Consider the following 22,612-nt stretch of genomic DNA (forward strand, 5'->3'; position numbering starts at 1 on the left):
GTGTTGCCACCCCCCCCCATTACTCACCTGAACTCCCTCTCGATCCAGCGATGTGCAAGAGAGTCTTGGCTGCCCTGGAACTCCCTCTCCTCATCGGCTGAGACAGCAGCAAGAGCAAGTGGCTCCAATTGCTGTCAATCACAGCCAGTGAGACAATGAGGAGTAAGGGGCAGGGCCAAGCCACGGCTCTATGTGTCTTATGGGGCGCGTACTAGGGGTGCTGAAATGAATCGCTGCATCACGATTCGGTTGTCCCCGATGCAGCATCGATGCATACGACCGGAAAATCAATTGCTGGGTGACGTCCTCCCGAGGTGCCCCGCCCCTCCCGGGAGAGCATATTGTTAAAATTACTGTGTTTTAATAAATGCCGTGTTACAATGAATGAAGTGCCCTGCTGTATGTGCTTTTAAAAAAAATATGGAACTTCATACCGAATTTCACAGTACAATACATGACGCTCATGTGACTGCCCTGCCCGGCACGCCTCTCTCCTCTCTCGTCCCATGTCTCCCCCGCCTCACTTCTGATCTGATAGCTACAGTCAGCGGGCAGGGCTGAGAATTCCTCGCTGACATCAGGAGAGACGTGAGGCGTAAGAGGAGAGAGAAGAGAGAGAGGCGGGTCAGGCAGGGCAGTCAAATGAGCGGGGTGTATTGCACTGTGAAATTCGGTATGAAGTTCCATATTTTTTTTAAAAGCACATACAGCGGGGCACTTCATTCATTGTAACACAGCATTTCTTAAAACACAGTAATTTTAACAACAGTAAGTAGAGTACAAATGGGTTTGTACTCTACTTACACCTCACGCTCCGTGCTGACAGTTCCCTGGGCTTCCCCTTTGCACATTCCACATTTAACTCTTAGTATGCTGGAAGGTGCAAACAGGAATGCCAAGGAACTGTCAGCAACAGTGGCGGCCTGTGCATTGTGGATTGAGTTTTCTTTTTCCCACTTCATACATTTTCTTTCCTTGGATACCTTCCAGGTAACATTATAAAGGCTCTTATATCCATATATACAAATTAAGGTTTTTTTGTTTTTTTTTAGCTACACATGTGCCTAACCTTAATATTAATCTTTTTAGATATTCAAATCGTTTTGGGTATACAATAAATCTGCTCCTATATCTTTTGGCACTCCATATTCTAGCCCTTTGCTTTTTGAATAATTGAGTACCAGTGGTGCCTTGGTATGCATTGAAGTGACCAGTACATTGCCATTTCTGTCTTACCTATACCATTTTTTCTAAGAATCTTCATTTACTAGGACTATCTTCCCTTGAGATATTCATGGACGTTTTGGCACGTGGTTCTCATGGACTGAAGCCAGCAAAAGAAAATTATGGTAAGGATTTAATACAATTTACAAAGAACAACAGTATGGAGGGCACTTTTTAGGCACCAATAACCATCAACGGGTATATAAAAGTTACAAAATGTATTTACTGAAAGATGATTTAAAATCTTGCAACAGTAGCAGTACATTGATATAAAAAGAAAAAAAGAGACCTATTGTTACTCAAATTCTGGCAGAAGGGCTGGAAGGCCCAATGGTAACCCCTACGCATTTCAACTCGTAGAGTCTTCTTCAGGAGATAATGGTAGACAGAAGTAATATTGTAGTCTATAAAAGAAATTCGTTCATATACAAGAGACAACAAATGTTCAGAATTTTTCCATTTCAACTTACAAAAAATCAACAGAAGGTTGAGCATCAGTTCACACAGCCATGATGTTGATTTTTTGTAAGTTGAAATGGAAAAATTCTGAACATTTGTTGTCTCTTGTATATGAACGAATTTCTTTTATAGACTACAATATTACTTCTGTCTACCATTATCTTCTGAAGAAGACTCTACGAGTTGAAACGCGTAGGGTTAACCATTGGGCATTCCAGCCCTTCTTCCAGAGTTTGAGTAACAATAGGTCTCTTTTTTCTTTTTATATCAATGTACTGCTACTGTTGCAAGATTTTAAATCATCTTTCAGTAAATACATTTTGTAACTTTTATATAACCATTGATGGTTATTGGTGCCTAAAAAGTGCCCTCCATACTGTTGTTCTTTGTAAATTGTATTAAATCCTTACCATAATTTTCTTTTGCTGGCTTCAGTCTATGGCAGCATACTATCACATGTATGCTGACATGTTCGTGCCAGGGAAAAAATGTATTGCTATGCCCTGGGGTGGTTATCAAACACCCCAAATTGAAGATTAGATAGTAAGGAAAAATTTACTTTAACGACGCGTATGGAAAAATAGCAAAAAATTTTAATAGTTCACATAAATTTCAGACGTATATAGTACACATTTATAATAAAACACATAGATTATACATGGAAAAGGACCCACTGATTGACCTATGAAGAATACCACTTTTATACTTCCTGTGGAGCTATACTGTTTGTATCAAAAAAGCCCACACTGACATACGGCATTGACTGTTGGGTTTTCAAAGGTCCTTGGTAAGTTAAAATTTGCTCAACATGTTTTGTGTCTGTAGTTATCGCTTCTTCAGGAGCTTCTGTATTTCTAGTTAAAGGAATAAACTTCAATTAGAATACGATATTTATAAAAGGATGTACAATTTTTGTCATGCATATACACAAAGTATATGAACTTCACACGAATGGTGCTAAAGAGGATTTCAATGCTCACCTATACTGGTAAGACACAGCAGCTGAACCACCACCCCTCCAAAGGGAGAGGCAGACCACAGGACCAGGCACCGAAACAGTAGGAGACCAGCACATAGGTTGGGGTATGTTGGTGCCAGGAAAATTGTATTAAATACTTACCTTAATTTTCCCTTCCTTATGCCAATCCATAGCAGCATACTACCTCATGTATGCTGCCATGTTGGTGCCAAGAAAATGCAAAACTTACCATCATTTTCCTTTCCTGGCACCAGTCCATGGCAGCATACTGTCACATGCACTCTATGCTGTCATGTTTGCACCAAGAAAACAGAAAATTTTACCAGATACTTCCCATAATTTTCCTTTCCTAGTACCAATTCAGGCCAGCATACATGTGGTAGTATGCTGCCATGTTGGTGCAAGAAAAACAGATTATGGCAGATCTTCATGCAAGCTGGCCATATATGAGAAGAACACGTGGCATGATACAGGGCGACTAGGGGGATTCTCTGTGATTCCTGTAAATGGTATTCATGGCTCTTTTTAGACACCGTCTTGAATTGAGGTTTATTTGCCCTCTAAGAGAAAGATAAATTGATTAGAAGGTGACCTGTCATTGTATATTCAGGAATTATGATCTGCGCGTAGCGTTCTCAGATATGCCGCGCTGCCGCTACTTTCTTTATAAATGTCATGGCTGATTTATGATTCTGATTATTTTTCTCCATTGCTCTCTAAATAATTTTCCATTAGCTGATTCACATTAAAAAGGGGGCTTTTATAGGATGCAGGTAAGGAATGGGGATTAAAGGAAAAAAAGCAATGTATTTTCTTGCATGAAGACATTTTGAAGTATATATGTAATATTTAACTAGAGGAACTATGGGGTCAATTCACAAACGTTTATTATATGTGATATTTAAACCGTCAATTTACTGCAGTTAAATACCGCATTTGCAGTAAATATTGCAAAAAAGGCGATATTCCATCACAATATTTAGTCAGTGATGTCACCTGGAAGACCCCGTTCCTTCGATTATTTTAGTGGTGGGGACCTGGAGATGTCATTCAGTGTGAGGAAAGCAACGGCATCAGATGTGTTGACAGGAGCCATTTATCGTGATTGACGTGGATCTGCATCGTTGCATGCAGTGATTGATGGTGGATGTGCACTGTGGGACTTTTTTAGGAAATATTATTTTTTTTTTAATAAAGAATTTATTAAAAACTGTTCTTTTTTTTTTACGGTTTATAGTTTTTTCCACTTAAGGACCGAGCCTCTTTCTGAGATTTGGTGTTTACATTTTTTTTCTCTCATTTATTTTACCTTTTATTTTTACACTGTTCTTTTTAAAAAAAATTGTGTCACTTTTATTCCTATTACAAGGAATGTAAAAATCCCGTAATAGAAAAAAAAGCATGACATGACCTCTTAAAAATTAGATCTGGGGTCAAAAAGACCACAGATCTCATATTTACACTAAAATGCAATAATAAAAAAAAAAATGTTGTAATTTAAAAAAAATACAAAAAAAAATGGCCCTTTAAGAGCTGTGGGCGGAAACGACGTTAAAACGTTGCTTCCGCCCTGTAATGATATGGGGAGGGGTGGAGCCATCTTCTCCTCGGGAAGTGATCCAATCGCCTCCGCCGCTACCGACAGCTCCGGTAAGTGGTGGAGGGCACCGGAGCGTGGTGGGAGGCCCCCTCTCCCGCTGCCGATGAAAGTCATCTCGCGCCGAATCCTCCCCAGAGACCACTTTTATCTTGAAGCGGACCGCCCACTGAAGAAGAGGATACTGGGCTTATGGCAGCTAGCTGCTGCCATAACAACAATATTCCTCTTCAAAGTACTGACATATAACAACGGTGGGTGGTCCGGAAGTGGTTAATGAGTCAGGGTACTATGTTCATGTAGTGCCAGTATCTGGGGTCCCATTATTCTTCAAAAGACTTTGCAGGCCCCCCACCAACACTGGACCAGGGTTGTGGGAAAAAGGTCCTTGTCCTCATCAATATGGGGACAAGGTGCTTTATAGGGGGGGTCCCCCTTGTTGAGGGCATGCAGCCTGGTATTTTTTAGAAAGGAGGGGCAGCATGCTCACCCCCCCTTTTTTGGCCTACTAGGCTGCATGTTTTGAAAAGGGTCTAATATCGATATTGGGGGGAGGGTTTTGGGGAGGACCCCAACCTTTTGTCTTGATTTTTTCTTGGGGTTCCCTCAAAATTCTTACCAGACACGAAGGGTGTTAAACTTTTTTTGGGAATAAGTAGGGGTACTATGTACCCCATATTCATTCACATAGGTGTGGGGACAGTTTCTGGGGGTCCCATTATTGTTCAAGGGAGTTTGTAGACCCCTACAAACATGGGGCCAGGGTTGTGGGGAAGAGGCCCTTGTCCTCATCAACACAAGGACAAGGTGCTTTGCTAGGTGGGGTCCCTCCTTGTTGAGGGCATGTGGCCTGGTATGGTTCAGGAAGGAGGGGCTGCATGTTCATCCCCCCTTTTCCAGGCCTACTGGGCTGCATGTTTTGAAAAGGGTCTCATGGAATTTGAAGGGGACTTCACCCTTTTTTTTAAAATTTCTGCTTGGGGGCTCCCTCATAAAATTCTTAACAGACACAAAGGGTGTTTACATTTTATTGTGAATGAGTAGGGCTACTGTTTACCCCTTACTCATTCACATAGGGGTAAGGCCGGTATAAAGGGTTTTGCAGAACTCTATAAACATCAGGCCAGGGTTGTGTAGTAGAGGCCCTTGTACTCATCAACCTGGGGATAAGGTTCTTTGCCAGGGGAAGTTCCCCCTTGTTGAGGGCATGTGGCTTGGTATTGTTGAGGAAGGAGGAGTTGCATGTTCATCCCCCCTTTTCCAGGCCTACCAGGCTGCATGTTTTGAAAAGGGTCTGGATTTTGGGTTTTGGTCCACTTTTTTTCTTTCTTAATTTTTGGGGAGGGTTCTCTCACCGGACACGAAGGGTAGCGGCTCACTGACAATCCTTAGCCCTGAGCGGGAGCTGTCACATTTAGGGGATTAGTGATAAGGCTAAAGGTTTCAGTACCTTGAGGTTCAGTCTGCGATACAATAAGCTATAAAAAATGTGCCAAATACCGCAAAATTAAAAAATGAACTAATTTTTTTTTGTGATTTTGCTATTACTGAGATAAATATTGAATGAGTAATTTTAAGGAAAAAAATTATGTTTTTTTTTTTTTATCTCTTATTTAACTGACCCCAGTATAACTATACAGGTTATGGGGAGAAGGGGCTAAAGTAATCAATAGGCCCTCCAACCACACCAGTGGTTAGCGCAGTAAAGTCTTAGAACAGAAGGTACTCACATGTCTCATTCCAACGCATATCCCAAAAATAAGAGGCTTATTCCTCATTTCAGGAGTAATCCTCTTATTTTTGGGATATGTGATGAAATAAGACACATGAATTACCTTCTGTTCTAGGAAGGCTTTAATGTGCTACATACTAATTTGGGTTGGAGAGCTTTTTGATTGCTTAAAGCTGGCTGTACTCTAGTAGATTTATGAACATTTGTATGAAAATTCTCATCAGTACATCGATGATATGATGAATGTCGTTTGGAAGGTAGTTTGTCATTTTGTTTGCTTTTAACATCTGATTTTGGAATGAATGGACGTTCCCAAATGAAAACCACATTCACTGTTAGAAATTTCTTGGAGATACATTTTCCATTTTGCTTCTTTAACCACTGGACCACTGGGCACTTAAACCCGCCTAATAACCAGACCAATTTTTAGCTTTCGGTGCTCTCACATTTTGAATGACAATTACTCAGTCATGCAACACTGTACCCATATGACCTTTTTGTCCTTTTTTTTCACACAAATAGAGCTTTCTTTTAGGGGTATTTAACCACTTCAGGACCGCCGTATTGCCAATGTACGTCAGCACAATGGCACAGGCAGGCAGAATCACGTACATCTACGTGATTGCCTTCCAGCGGGTGGGGGGTCCCATCGGACCCCCTCCCGCTGGTTACGGCGGTCCGATTCGGTCCAGCAGCGATCCGTGATGAGGGGATGGCCGTTCGTTTTCGGCCACCCCCTCTGGATCGCTCCTGGCCAATGAGAAGCTTCCTCCCCTGTGTATTGTTTACACAGGAAGGAGGAAGTGATGTCATTCTCCTCGGGGCGGTCTTTTTGACCGGACTACGAGGAGAAGAGTAAAAGTAAGTGTGCACGAACACTACACTGACATGTAGGTACACACAGGCACACAAACCCCCCCCGATCCCCCCCCGATCGCCCCCCGATCCCCCCCCCGCCCCCCTCCCCCCCCAGTCACAGTGTCACTGATTGCATTGATCATTTCTTTACTGATCAATGCATTCAGTGTCAGTTGTGACAGTAAAAACTGTCAGGACAGTTAGTGTTAGGTCCAGGGTAGCCCCCTATCACCCCCCAATAAAGATTTAACCCCCTGATTGCCCCTAGAGTTAACCCTTTCACCCCCTTTTGCCAGTGTCACTAAGCGATCATTTTTCTGATCGCTGCATGTGTCGCTAGTGTCGCTAGGTAGCTAGTTATTTTTTTAGGTTCACCGCCAGGTTTTTATATCGCTAGGTACCCCGATATACTACCCAATAATGTTTTTAACCCCCTGATTGCCGCTAGTTAACCCTTTCACCCCCTTTTGCCAGTGTCACTAAGCGATCGTTTTTCTGATCGCTGCATTAGTGTCGCTACAGTCGCTAGGTAGCTAGTTATTTTTTTAGGTTCACCGCCAGGTTTTTATAGCGCTAGGTACCCCGATATACTACCCAATAATGTTTTTAACCCCCTGATTGCCGCTAGTTAACCCTTTCACCCCCTTTTGCCAGTGTCACTAAGCGATAATTTTTCTGATCGCTGCATGTGTCGCTAGGTAGCTAGTTATTTTTTTAGGTTCACCGCCAGGTTTTTATATCGCTAGGTACCCCGATATACTACCCAATAATGTTTTTAACCCCCTGATTGCCGCTAGTTAACCCTTTAACCTCCTTTTGCCAGTGTCACTAAGCGATCGTTTTTCTGATCGCTGCATTAGTGTCGCTACAGTCGCTAGGTAGCTAGTTATTTTTTTAGGTTCACCGCCAGGTTTTTATAGCGCTAGGTACCCCGATATACTACCCAATAATGGTTTTAACCCCCTGATTTCCGCTAGTTAACCCTTTCACCCCCTTTTGCCAGTGTCACTAAGCGATAATTTTTCTGAACGCTGCATCAGTGTCGCTAGTGTCGCTAGGTAGCTAGTTAACTAGGCTCCCAAAAAGTCCCCCACATGTGGTATCCCCGTACTCGGGAGAAGCAGCAGAATTTATTTTGGGGTGTAATTTGACTTCTGCCCATAGCATGTGTGAGCAATATATCATTTAGTGACAACTTTGTGCAAAAAAAAAAAAGTTTGTAATATTCCCGCAACTTTTGGCAAAATATAAAATATTCCATGGACTCAACATGCCTCTCAGTAAATAGCTTGGGGTGTCTACTTTCCAAAATGGGGTCATTTGGGGGGGTTTTGTGCTATTTTGGCATTTTATGGCCTTCGAAACTGTGATAGGTAGTGAGGAGTTAAATCAAAAATTTGCACCCTTAGAAATCCTGAAGGTGGTGATTGGTTTTCGGGGTGCCGTGCGCGACTAGACTCCCAAAAAGTCCCACACATGTGGTATCCCCGTACTCGGGAGAAGCAGCAGAATGTATTTTGGGGTGTCATTTCACATATAACCATGGCATGTGTGAGCAATATATCATTTAGTGACAACTTTTTGTAAAAAAAATTTTTTTTTTTTTTTTTTGTCATTATTCAATCCCTTAGGACAAAAAAAATAAATATTCAATGGGCTCAACATACCCATCAGCAATTTCCTTGGGGTGTCTACTTTCCAAAATGGGGTCATTTGGGGGGGATTTGTACTGCCCTGCCATTTTAGCACCTCAAGAAATGAGATCGGCAGTCATAAATTAAAAGCTGTGTAAATTCCAGAAAATGTACTCTAGTTTGTAGACGCTATAACTTTTGCGCAAACCAAAAAATATACGCTTATTGACATTTTTTTTACTAAAGACATGTGGCTGAATAAATTTTGCCCTCAATGTATGACTAAAATTTAGTTTATTCGATTTTTCTTATAACAAAAAGAAGAAAATATCTTTTTTTTTCAAAATTTTCGCTCTTTTTTCATTTATATCGCAAAAAAAAAAAATCGCAGAGGCAATCAAATACCATCAAAAGAAAGCTCTATTTGTGGGAAGAAAAGGACGCAAATTTCGTTTGGGTGCAATATTGCATGACCGCGCAATTACCAGTTAAAGCAGCGCAGTGCGAAATTGCAAAAAGACCTCTGGTCCTTAAGGTGTTTATTGGTCCGGAACTGAAGTGGTTAATCACCGCTGTTTTTTTTTGTTTTTTTTTTGTGCTATAAAAAAATGAAATTTTCTTCGTTTCTGTTATAAAATTTAGCAAATTAGTAATTTTTCTTCATAAAATTTGGCCAAAATTGATACTACTACATATCTTTGGTAGAAATAAGTACAAATCGGTGTATATTATTTGGTCTGTGTGAAAGTTAGAGTCCACAAGCTATGGTGCCAATATCTGAAAATTTATCACACCTGAGACCCTAACATGCCAGAAAAGTACAAATACCCCCCAAATGACCCCTTTTTGGAAAGAAGACATTCCAAGGTATTTAGTAAGAGGCATGGTAAGTTTTTTTGAAGTTTTCATTTTTTATCACAATTCTTTGCATAATCAAGATTTTTTTTCCACAAAATTGTCATATTATCAGGTTATTTCTCACACACAGCATATGCATACCACACATTACACCCCAAAACACATTCTGCTATTACTCCCGAGTATGGCGATACCACGTGTGAGACTTTTACACAGCGTGGCCACATACAGAGGCCCAACATGCAGGGAGCACCATCAGGAGTTCTGGAGCACCCAGGCCAATTCTGACATTTCTCTCCTACATGTAAAAATCATCATTTATTTGCTAGAAAATTACATAGAACCCCAAAACATTATATATGTTTTTTTAGCAAAGACCCTAGAGAATACAATGGTGGTCGTTGCAACTATTTATCTCGCAAGGAATTGCCGCAGCAATTTTTTTAATGCATTTTTTTTGGGAAAAAAAAGGTTTTGTGCTTTAAAAAAAAAAAAAAAACAGTAATTTTAGCCCAATGTTTTTGCATAATATGAAAGATAAAGTTATGGTGAGTAAATAGATAGCTAACATGTCACCCTTAAAAATTGCACACACTCGTGGAATTGTGCCAAACTTCGCTACTTAAAAATCCTCATAGGCGACGCTTTAAAATGTTTTACCGGTTACATGTTTTGAGTTACAGACCTCATGTGTATGGTTTGAACACCGTTTTCCTATGTGGGCGGGACTTACATATGCGTTTGCTTCTGCATGCAAGCAGATGGGGACAGGGCCGCTTCAAAAAAAATATTTTTTAATTGTTCATTTTACTTTATTTATTTTAGTTTGACACTATTTCCCCAAAAATAAATTTTTTGATCACTTTTATTTCTATTATAAGGAATGTAAACATCCCTTGTAATGGGAATATGGCATGACAGGTCGTCTTTACAGTGAGATATGGGGTCAATAAGACCCCACATCTCGCCTCTAGACTGGGAAGCCTGAAATGAAAAAATAAAAAAAAACGTTTCTGGCTTTGATCGTAGCTCTGAGTCAGTAGAAGCACCGGAGGGCGGTGGGTGGGGGGGTCCACTCTCGCCTCCCGTAAGAACGATCAAGCAGCGGAACACCCGCTATGATCATACTTATGGTGTAGGGAATCGCCAGCTGAAAAAGCTGATATCTGAATGATGCCTATAGCTGCAGGCATCATTCAGATATCCCGGCACAAAGTCAAGGATGTCATATGATGGCTAGCAGGCGGGAAGTGGTTAAAATGCTTTTTTTTTAACACAAAGTTGTCCATTTATACAATATTTCTAACACATAGCATGTACATACAAAAAATGACAACCCAAAATAGATTCTCCTACTCCTCTTGAGCACGACGATACCACATGTGTGAGACTTTCAGAGCCTTGCCCAGAATGGCTGGGTATGGCTGAGTATGGCTGAGCATGGCTGGGTATCACCGAGTATTGCAGGGTATCACAGAGTATGGCTGGGTATTGCAGGGTATCACCGAGTATGGCTGGGTATTGCAGGGTATCACCGAGTATGGCTGGGTATTGCAGGGTATCACAGAGTATGGCTGGGTATTGCAGGGTATCACCGAGTATGGCTGGGTATTGCAGGGTATGGCTGGGTATTGCAGGGTATGGCAGAGTATGGCTGGGTATTGCTGGGTATGGCAGTTTATGGCAGAGTATTGGCAGGATATTGCAGAGTATTGGCAGGGTATTGCAGAGTATTGGCAGGGCATTGCAGAGTATTGGCAGGATATTGCTGGGTATTGCAGAGTATTGGGAGGGTATTGCTGGGTATTGGCAGGGCATTGCAGAGTATTGACAGGTTATTGCAGAGTATTGGCAGGGCGTTGCAGGGTTAATTGTCAGTGAGCAGCGCTGTGGGCACTACAGATCTAGCCCACAGCACTGCTGCCACCGATCTCTCCCTTCTCACACTGTACTAATCAGTAGAGAGAAGGGAGTGAGGAACCGGCATCATGACACGATGACGGTTTGTTGACAAGTGATCACTCCGTCATTTGACGGAGCGATCACGTGGTAAACGGCCGGCGGACACGGCCGGCGGTCACAGATGTTCTCGAGTGCGTGCCCCAGGGGGCGCGCGAGAGCGGAATTCTGGGAGGACGTCACTGTACGCCCTCCCAGAGTTAAGCAACTGCCCTGTAGAATTCGGCTATGGGCCGGTTGTTAACTGGTTACATTTTCTCATCACTGTAGGCAAAAGGGAATGTTGATTCGACTCTATGAATTATTTAAAAAAAAAAAAACGATCCTGAAACAAAAGTTTAAAACTGACCTTCACCCTCCTGCAGCACTTGGCTAATGCCCCGTACACACGGTCGGACGCTCCGACAACAAAATCAGGGAATTTAGTTTGAAGGTTGTTGGCTCCAGCTTGTCTTGCATACACACGGTCACACAAATGTTGGCCAACAATTATGAACGTAGTGACGTACGGTGAGCCAAGAAAAAGGAAGCTCAATAGTCATGTGATATCAACATTACAAATGCTAGTTTTACAAGACCAAGCTCTTTCAGCTCGTACTTGATTCTGAGCTTTTGTGCAATGGACTTGTGTACACACGATCGGAAAGTCCAACAACAAAGTTTTGTTGGTGTAAAATTTGAGAACCTAGTAGCCAACATTTGTTGGCGGAAAGTCCGCCAACAAATGTTCGATGGAGCATACACACGGTTGGACTTTCAGCCAACAAGCTTACATCTAACATTTTCCATCGGAAAGTTTGATTGGGTGTACGGGGCATTACTGTTAAAAAAGCTAGAGCAGTATATTCAAATTACAAGTACTGTACGTCTGCCATGGTGAAAGATGGTACTTGTAGTTTTTAATTTACAGATTCCTGTGAATGAATGACATGGCTGTATGGGTGGAGCCCCAAACAACGACGCTGTTTTCAAAAAGTGACAGCGGCTGCAGGGAGAAGATCCCCTGCTCACTTTGACAAAGCCATGCACAATACAGCAGGGTAGTCACTCATCGCAGTACCTGGAAGATAGTGATAATTGCTGTATCAGCAGCACCTACTACAGTGATTTCCAGCTTCCACAGGGATCTCACAGGTGTACCACATACATACCTAAATAGGTCCAAGTTAGACCAATGCAACTGTATAAAAACTGCCATACCTAAACTTTAGCTTTAAAGAGGAGCTTCAGTCAGTTCTGCAAAAATTCAAAGCAAGCAGGGATCCAGCACCGTCCTCACTGGTTCTTCACCAGTCTTTGGGTCCGCGGCGCCAACATGTTAAAGTAGAACTTTGGGCCACAATTAAATAATTTTTTTGCTAGAAATTACTCAGAACCCCCAAACATTATATATGTTTTTAGCAGAGACTGTAGGGAGTAAAATAGTGACTATTGCAACTTTTTACGTCACACCGCATCTGCGCAGGAGTTTTTCAAACACTTTTTTTGGGGGGAAAAAAAACTTTCATGAATAAAAAAATTAAAAAAAACAGTAAAGTTAGCCCAATTTTTTCTATAATGTAAAAGATGATGTTACGCCGAGCAAATACCCTGCGTGTCACGCTTTAAAATTGCACACACTTGTGGTATGGCGCCAAACTTTGGTACATAAAAATCTCGATCAGTGACGTTTACTTTTTTTTACAGGTTACCAGTTTAGAGTTACAGAGGAGGTCTTGGGCTAGAATTGTTGCTGTTGCTCTAACGCACATGGCGATACCTCACATGTGTAATTTGAACGCTGTTTCACCCTTTCCGGGTGAAGTGCTGCTTTGAGCTATATTTGCCCTATACACCATCAGTTCTGGGTGTGCATCTGGCTGTTGGGGCCGCTCCTGATGACGAAACACATTGGGCGGAGGCACCTCACATCAGCTACGCGTTCTTCTGGTTTGCTTGTTTCCAGTCCGTGGAACACAGGATCGCCCCGGTCACTTTAATAATGAGCTTCTAGCTTGTATTAACAAGCATCCTTTTACGTTAGTGTTTTTAATTATTTTATTTGAATAAGATAAAGGCAGTAATATAATACTTAAAGTATCCCTTTGGTTTGTTCCATGCGCCCAACCAACGGTCTGGTGGAGGAAGAGTAAAACCCACAAGTGGAGGACCCAGTGAAGAGATCTTTGAGCGATATCAGAGCCGCTAAACTATTAAGGGATCATTGAGATATTGTGAGTGTGGTGTGTAGGGGGAGCACGGAAACGCGGACACTGACTTTATGTCAGGGCTGGCTTAGCCCTTCCTTCTCTGAGCTGGCTGCTCAGCTGTCAGCTAATTGCCAGCTCTCATCTCTCTCCACAGTTACCCAGCTGTTCCTGATGATGCTCGTCTGACCTGCCTACTTAAAGCTGTCCAGCTCACTTCACCTCTGCCTTCGCCTTGGTCACATCACAAGGAACCATCTCCTGCGGTTCTGTTTAAAGACTGGCTTGCTGACATCCCTTCTGGCTCCTTATCCTGCTTGCTGTTGCTCTACTTGGATCCCTGACTTCTGGCTTGGCTGATTACCCGATCTGGTTATTGAACTCTAGCCTGGCTGACTACTCGATCCGGTTACTGCACTCTGGCTATGCTTTGACTACGCTTTTTCTATTTACCTTTTTATTTTTATTTAATAAAAAAGTGTGATTTAATTGTACTTCTGTCACGGTCTGATTCATGGTTTCTGACACTTTAATATTGTACTTTATTACAGAAGAAGCACTTTAAGCCATCACCTTTGTCATCACTCAGCACTTAGTTGGATTGTATGTATATTTATTATGTATTGAATATGATTATGTATATGAGGGGGTGCATTATAGTGCAGTTTGTGTTTTATTGTTTTTGTATTGATTGGAATAACAGTATTTAATGGTTATGTTTAAAAAGATATTGGAGGACTTGCGGTAGGGGGGAGGGGTCTTATAGTACCCTAGTACATGTTTGCACATTCATGCTTTGTTTATTTTCCCATAGTCTTTGCATAACACAGCGTTTTTAACTGGGGATGGTTGGTGTTTTGTAGTGCCACACCCACAATTATATAATTCTATTTGGTTTATATCCTTGGAGATATAATTAGGGTGCTGACAGCTATATGTTATATAGGTTTGGGTACCATAGCGCAGGATAAATCTTTCTTACAAAAATGAATGATTTGCATAGCCCCACCCACTGTCCTGAAATAAGGAATGGATACTGTGAAGTAAAAGGAGTGGGTATGGCGCTGCTAATGAGGTAGAATAAATAATGTACAAAAAAAGAGGTAAAAAAAAAAGTGATGAGCAAAGGTGATTAATATCCTATAACATGAAAATATGCAAAATTGCTATGAATATACCAGCAAGGGCAAAAACTGTGCAAATAAGCAATTATGGTAAGTAAACATCCTATATGATTCATGAATAAATACTAAAATAAACAAAAATAAACAAACAAAAACTCAGTGTTCATATGTGCAAAAACAAATTCATAAACATATATTTTATGTTCATAAAAGTATTTTATGTGTATAAAAAGTAAATAATATAAAGTCCACTGGTGCCAAAACACGTGATCAAAAATCAAAAAGTCTCTAAGGCCCCTTTCACACTAACGTCCCGTTCAGGCACGCCTGTCAGTTTTTCAGGCGGACCTGAACGGGTGCTCCATAGAGCTCTATGGAGCGTCGGATGTCAGCGGTGACATGTCCGCTGACATCCGACCCGCTCCGATCCGAAAAAGTGTGACGGAGGAAAAAGCTATTTTTCCATCCGTCTGTGGATCGGATCGGATGAAGACGGGCACTGCGGTCCGTCGTCATCCGATCTCCCATAGGGGAGAGCGGCGCTGTGACAGGTCCGTCCCTGCGCAGTGTGCAGAGACAGACCTGTCATCTCCCTGCTCAGCGGGGATCGGCGGAGTGATCCCCGCTGAGCAAACGGACATCCACGGGGCGGATCAGAACTGATCCGCCCCGTGTGAAAGGACCCTAAATCTAAAGGTGAAGAAAAGTGCTGCAGTATCCGCACAAGCAGGCGGTGTCCATGTATCACTCGTGCTCCCCTTTATGTGATGGCACTCAACAGCTAAGAATCCCCACTCAAGGGGTAGCGTGCTTTCACAGTTGTAAACAGATCTTTTCACATATTTCTCACTCTCCTTATCGTGTTGAGTCACATAGATATCATGTCGGGATAATAAAAAGCCTTCATAGCATAATTCCGTAAACCATTTAATGGATAAAAGTAAATATTGCACTTACAAGCATTAAAAAGAAGGAAATCTGGCGCTTGCTGCGCTCCACGGATCCAAACCAGTAGTGACGTAATGGCGCTCTAGCACTTACGCGTTTCGTCATCAAGACATCATGAAATTAGGAATATTCCTCCTAGTTTTGGGTATATTTTTGGAATCAGACATGTTAATATCTTATGTTTTAAGAAAGCTTTACTTTTCAAAAGAAGAATTTCCCCCTTGGATGGATCAGAGGAACCATAGGATCATATGACAGGGCACTGGGAGTTTTGCTCCAAAAATGTGCTGCCAATAGGTGATTGCATATGACTGACATCCCCAAAAGTGAACACAAAAAGAGACTCAGCTGTAGCTGCCAAGGCAACTCTAACAATGAAATGAATGAAATAGTCAATGATAAGGCCATCAGTCCCTCCCCTCATACCAGGGTGCTAGGTATAATCCTGCACCCTGACCCGTCCTTTCACCTCCAAATCCAAATCGCTGTCCAAATCTTGTAGACTTCACCTTCGTAACATCTCCAACATGCGCCCCTTTCTAACCATTGAAAACACTAAACAACTGATTTACTTCCTTGGAATCACTCTCCTTGTCTACTGTAACTCCCTCCTCATTGGCCTACCTCTCCACAAGCTATCCTCTTTTCAGTCTCACCCACCTTAATGAAGATCATATTTAACCTTAAAGCAAAGCTCCACCCAAAAAGGGAAGCTCTGCTTGTTTGCTTCCTCACCCCCACCACTGCCATATTTGGCACCTTTCGGGGGGGGAGGGGGAGCAGATACCTGTCAAAACCAGATATCTGCTCTCACTTCCGTGTAAGATCACCGCAACATTGTGCGGCAATCTACAAAACTTCCGGCCCCTTCTGGGAGACCATAAGACAGCGGGACCATTCAGAAAGTGCAGCGCGAGCCACGCATGTGCAGTGGGAAACAGGCTGTAAAGCCACAAGCCTTCAGCTCCTGTTTCTCTTAGTAAGGATGCCCGCGCCTTCACCCAGAGCCGATAGACAGATTGGCTGGGGGTGCCGACATTGCGGGATACCTGGACAGGTAATTGTCTTCTGGGGATCTGTGATGTGTCCCAGAAGACTGCAGGGGAAGGGGGACTACCGATTCAGATTGCCGTGGTGATCGGAGCCAGATGTGGCAGCGAGTACCTGTCTAAACCAGTAGGGGGGGGTGCAAACAAGGCGGGGCTTCACTTTTTGGGTGGAGCTCTGTTTTAATATACGATAGGTCCACTTCAATAAAGCAAGTAAATGCATCATTTAGGAAGCAAAAAGAATGAGATGTGATTATCTTTGAACATACTTTATTTTCTTATTTTTCAGAGCTTGAAAAGAAGCGGTGGGCACTTGCAAAAAGCTGCAGTTGGAGGGATCTGCGTGCGTTGTTGTGAACCCCCCCGGGTGGCGCTGACCTGGTATGACACTTCTGCACCTGCTCCACGTTCTTTGGCTTTTCCTGCACACGGCTCCTGAGAATTTGCCTGGTTACAGTAGCAAGGTCAGCGCTCATACTCGTGTGCACGGATCGGCTGGATTGCTAAGCAACGCTCACTAAACCTTCTTGAATTTCCTTCATTCTGCAGGGTTCAGCTCAGGCTGCGCCGCTGCAGTGCCAGCAATGTTCCCAGGATGGCGTGGGGGGAATGGGGAGACCCGTGCGCGCACCGCCATGCTTTGTCACAGTGAGAGCCGGAGCGTCAAAAAAGCCCCACGGGAGGAGATGATGGACAGTTAAAGCTTAACTCCAGGAAAACAGATTCATTTAGATAAGGAATATAGTAAGCCAAATAAGTTGTATTGCTGTCTATCCAGACCTGAGATTTACACAGCTCTGCCATACAACACAGCCCAGGGTGGACCTGATTTTTCTCTGCTGTAGTTGAAACGTGAAATCTTCCACCCTCCACAGCCACAGCACCGGGGGGATAATATGAGTGCTGGACCTGTCACAGGCACTTGTCAAGAGTGTAGGCTATGTGTGCTCTTTTGGCCATCCCTTTCATTCATATAATCTGTATTTTAGCTTCCAACAATCAAAAGGTCTCTTTTTTTAAGGGTGGACAAGCAGATTAATTAATGGTCTCCCCCCACCATTTATAGGGAACTTTTCATCGATGGAAGCTATAGTACAGCTCCTATGAATTTGGGGGGGGGGCAAAGTCAGCACTGTTGTTGGGTGCCTGTGACAGGTCCAGGTGTGGAGGAAAGGTGGTGGTGGGGGAGGTATGGAGGTGGTTGTAGAGGAATGGTGGTGGTGGTGGGGGAGGAATGGTGGTGGTTGAGGAGGTATGGTGGTGGCTGCGTAGGTAGGTTGGAGATATGGTGGTGGTTGGGGAGGTATAGTGGTGACTGCAGTGGTATGGTGGTGGTTGGGAGGTATGGTGATGGCTGTGGCTGCTGCAGTGGTATGGTAGAGGTAAGATGGTGGCTGCAGAGATATGGTGGAGATATTGTGGTAGTTAGGGAGGTATCATGGTGGCTGCGGAGGTATGGTGGTGGTTGTGGAGGTAGGGTGATATTTGTGGAGGTATAGTGGTGGTTGAGGAGGTATAGTGGTGATTAAGGAGGTATAGTGCAGGTATGGTGGTGGTTGCAGAGGTATAGTAGAGGTGTATAGTGGTGGCTGCAGAGGTACGTTGGAGATATTGTGAGAGTTAGGGAAGTATGATGATGGCTGCAGAGGTATGTTGGAGATATGGTGGTGGTTTGCGGAGGTATAGTGGTGGCTGATGAGATATGGTGGTGCTTGGGGAGGTACGATGGTATTTGGGGAGGTATGGTGGTGGCTGTGGAGTTATATTGGAGATATGGTGGTTGTTAGGGAGGTATGACGGTGGCTGCAGAGGTATGTTGGAGATATGGTGGTGATTGCGGAGGTAGGATGATGGTGGTTGGGGAGGTATGGTGGTGGCTGCAGATGTATGGTGGTGGTTGCGGAGGTATGGTGGTGGCTGCTGAGGTATGGTGGTGGCTGTGGGGGTATGGTGGTGGTTGCAGAGGAAGGGTGGCGGTTGTGGAGGTAGGATGGTGGTGGTTGGGTAGGTATGGTGGTGGCTGCTGAGGTATGGTGCAGGTATGGTGGTGGCTGTGGGGGTATGGTGGTGGTTGCAGAGGTAGGATGGCAGTTGTGGAGGTAGGGTGGTGGTTGCGGAGTAAAGGTGATGGTTGCGGAGGTAGGGTGGTGGTATGGTGGTGGTAGGGGAAGTATGGTGGTGGTTGCGCAGGTATGGTGGTGGTTGGGGAGGTATGGGGCAGGTATGGTGGTGGCTGTGGGAGTACGGTAGTGGTGTGATGGTGGTTGGGGATAGAGGAACGGGTCTTGTGGAAACGGACTTTGGACTTCAACTGGATACCTACCAGCAGCACAAGCGACACTACATTGAATGTGAGTACTGTCCCTTGTGCTGTAATTTACCTAAACTTGGGCTTTAAAAACACAGCTCCAGCCAAATTTGTACTTTTTTTTTATTTTTGATAACTTTGTGTACAATCACAGGAGAGCCCAACACATTTCATGGGCTCACCCCCTTCATCAGGGCTAAAGGGTGAAACACATACACTAATATCTGTCAGCATTTAATGTAAAATATAGGATGTCCTATCTAATAATGTATATCAAACAATATGTCTGCTGACAAATGCTTAGGTATATGTTGTACCCTCTAGCTCTGATGAATGGAAATTGGTGAGAAGTTGAAACGTGTTGCTTTCTCTTGGGACAAGTAAAAATAAAGTATCTATTAAACATGGTTGGCGTGCTCACATTTTGATCATCTTTTTACATCTCTACTATGGCGACCTCTGTTGGGTCACCTAAGAGCTGCCCTCCCTACATGCCTACATATCATCCTTTTACAGTAGTGTTCAGAGGTCCACAGTGTGTAACAGGACAGGAAGTGGAGGAAAATCGCTCCAGGAAACACACTTTTCAAGAAAACAAAGAAGCAGCACTGATAATGAATCCTCCGTCCCGCCATGTATACAGTTCAATCTAGTCCTCTCTCCCACCGTAGTCCATTGCAAATTCAAAGTCCTTGTAGCACACTAAACCGTCAGAGTCCTGATCCACTTCCCTGGGGAGAAAACACAGAATGAAAGGTTACTGTTTTATTGACCGTGCACACTTGGGATTTCCATGGGTAACTACAAGTGTCAGCGGATCCGTTATAACATATGTCTTGATTGAAAGTATAAGGTTTAGGAAACTGTACTAAAAATGGCAGAAATTGTATTTAAAGTCCACAAAGCCAGGTCCAAAAAGACATGAATGAACGTGTTTGGGGTGGAGGAAATTGTCTGGCTGGCACAGAATCCTGACCTCAACCTGATAGAACACCTTAGGCATGAATTAGAGCTGAGACTGCAAGCCAGGCCTTCTCGTCCAACATCAGTGCCTGACCTCACAAATGCTCTTCTGAAAGAATGGTCAAATATTCCCATGGACACACTCCTAAACCTTGTGGACGGCCTTCCCAGAAGAGCTGAAGCTTTTGTAGCTGAAAAGGATGGGCCAACTCAATATTGAACCCTACGGACTAAGACTGGGATGCCATTAAATTCATGTGCGTGTAAAGGCAGGTGTCCCAATACTTTTGGTAATATAGTATACTGTACATACACAATTTTTTCTTTCTTCCAAACAGACATGATATTATGGCAACTTAGTACTAAACATTGCTCAATATGCAATCCCAGCAATCCATGTAGGCGGAATGAATCTCAAAAGCCACAATTTATTGCCCACACTCAGCAGCCCTGTAATAGGATCTGAATTATATATCTAAGAAACGCACATATTACATTGTACCGCCTCCATTTCTCCTAAAGGGAGTAGATTATATGTACAAAACACGCAGCAATCTTAAAACCCATCAACAAGACTTCCATAGCATTCGTTACTATAGCAGATATCTGCATACATTGTCAGATTTAGGTAGAGGATACAAATGGGTTGCGGTAAATATGTGGAAAATATTCTGTGATATCAATCTTTTAAAAGCCCCATTCGGGGATCAATGACACGATACTCCCCTTTCACTCCCCCCCCCCCCCACCTGATTGCTTGAACAAAGAAAATCACAACCTAACTGCTGGTTTTTACTTATTTTAACCGCTTGAGATTCGCGCTATAGCCGAATGACGGATACAGTGCGGACCTGCTTTGCCGGGACGACGTCAATAGAGCAGTGCATGAGCGGCCTGCGTGCCCCCTAAGGGGCGCACGCGGCGCGATCTGTGATCAGCGAGTCTATGAGACTCGCCTGATCACAGATCGGAGCAAGGGGTCAATCCCGACCCCTTACCATGTGATCAGCTGTCAGCCAATGACATCATGTGATCACAACAGAGCCGGTAATTGCCTAAAAGCCGATCACCGGCGGCTGTGAGAGGGACTTCAGTCCCGATCATGGTGAGCTGGGGCCAACTCATCAGTGCCCACCTGCACCGTGCCAGTGCCACCTAATTATAGGAAAAGTGCCACCCATTAGTGCCCATAGTGCCACCCATCAGTGCCCATAGTGCCACCCATCAGTGCCCACAGTGCCACCTATCAGTGCCCACAATCTGCCTCAACAACAGTGCTGCACCTCATATGCCACATATCCGTGCCCATCAGTGTCATTTACCAGTGCCCATCAGTGCCGCCCATCAGTGCCCAGCAGTGCCACCTATCAGTGCCCATCAGTCCCATCTATCAGTGGTACCTACCAGTGCCCATTAGTGCCACCCATCCGTGCCATCTTATCTGTGCCCATCAGTGCCGCCTTATCTGTGCCCATCAGTACTGCCTTATCTGTGCCTATCTGTGCCACTTTAAAGAGGAAGTAAACCCTTCCAAACAACTTGGACCTACAGGTAAGCCTAGATTAAGGCTTACCTGTAGGTCCAAGCAATATCTCCTAAACCTATATGGTTTAGGAGATATTTGCCCGAAAATGGGCACAGCTGTCTACGGCGCATGCGCCGTAGACAGCGGCGCGCAGGCGCACTAAATGCGGCAAATCCATGAATGGATTTGCCAAATTTGTCGACTCCCGTGCGCATGCGTGGGAGTGACGTCATCGCGGCTTCGCCGAGTGGCAGCGGCGGAGCTGCGAGACGCGACTCCCGTGCGCATGCGCGGGAGTGACGTCATCGCGGCTTCGCCGCTGTGATTCGTCGGAGCTGCGAGACGCCACCAGCAACATGGATGCGGCGGACTACAGGGATCAGCGGCGACTTCGCTGGCTCCTGTGTCAGGTAAGTGACACATAATGAGCTACTATGCGATGCATAGTAGTCCATTATGCTTTACCTTTGCAGGGAAAAAAAGAGGAAGTAAACCCATCAGGGTTTACTTCCTCTTTAATCATGCCTATCACTGCCCACCAGTGCAGCCTATCAGTGCCGCCTCATCAGCGCATTTCAATGAAGGAGAAAAATTACCTGTTTGCTAAATTTTATAACAAACTATTAAACATGATTTTTTTATTTTATTTTTATTTTGCTTTTTTTTTTTTGTTTGTTTAGCAAAAAATAAAACTCCCAGCTGTAATTAAATACCACCAAAACAAAGCTCTATTTGTGGGGAAAAAATGATAAAAATGTCATTTGGGTACAGTGTTGTATGGCCGCGCAATTGTCATTCAAAGTGCATCAGCGCTGAAAGCTGAAAATTGGTCTGGGCAGGAGGGGGGTTTAAGTGCCCAGTAAGCAAGTGGTTAATCTGCGGTCATGTGACACTGCAGCCTGAGTCTTCTCATTGGTTTACTTCCTGCTTATATGCTTCTGCGAGTGCCCCTGTCAGAACCTTTATGGTGTGGACACTTCTTATTGGATATTCAGCAGCAGGGGTACTCTCAGGATCCTGAAGATGGTGACATCATCACAGGAGTGTGGTGGGGGACCGTCAGTCTCGGGCTCCATCTACACTGCTGGTGGGAATCATTGTCCATATTCTTAAATGTCCAGTTTCTTATAATAGTTATGTTCTGAATATTGTGTTGTTGGTACAAACATTACCACTGGGTGGAAAGAGGTAAAGGGCACACAGGTCACG

General features: G+C 43.7%; 1 protein-coding gene across 2 annotated transcripts in view; it reads right to left on the bottom strand.

Annotated features, from left to right (window-relative positions):
- Positions 1-2,256: 2,256 nt before the first annotated feature.
- Positions 2,257-22,612, bottom strand: part of EFCAB11 (EF-hand calcium binding domain 11) — a 73,894-nt gene continuing 53,538 nt past the window's right edge. The window contains exon 6 of one of the 2 annotated variants that reach the window (XM_077463752.1): positions 2,257-2,537. In XM_077463752.1, the coding sequence (XP_077319878.1) occupies positions 2,384-2,537 (154 nt within the window). In that variant the 3' untranslated portion in view covers positions 2,257-2,383. Of the gene's footprint in view, positions 2,538-16,860; positions 19,647-22,612 lie in introns of those variants that run through there. The other variant, XM_077463753.1, reaches the window with a different exon arrangement.

This window comes from Lithobates pipiens, unplaced genomic scaffold (genome assembly GCF_037356315.1).
Source record: "Lithobates pipiens isolate NorthernLeopardFrog02 unplaced genomic scaffold, aLitPip1_a1.2 Scaffold_30, whole genome shotgun sequence".
NCBI classification, from domain to species: domain Eukaryota; kingdom Metazoa; phylum Chordata; class Amphibia; order Anura; family Ranidae; genus Lithobates; species Lithobates pipiens.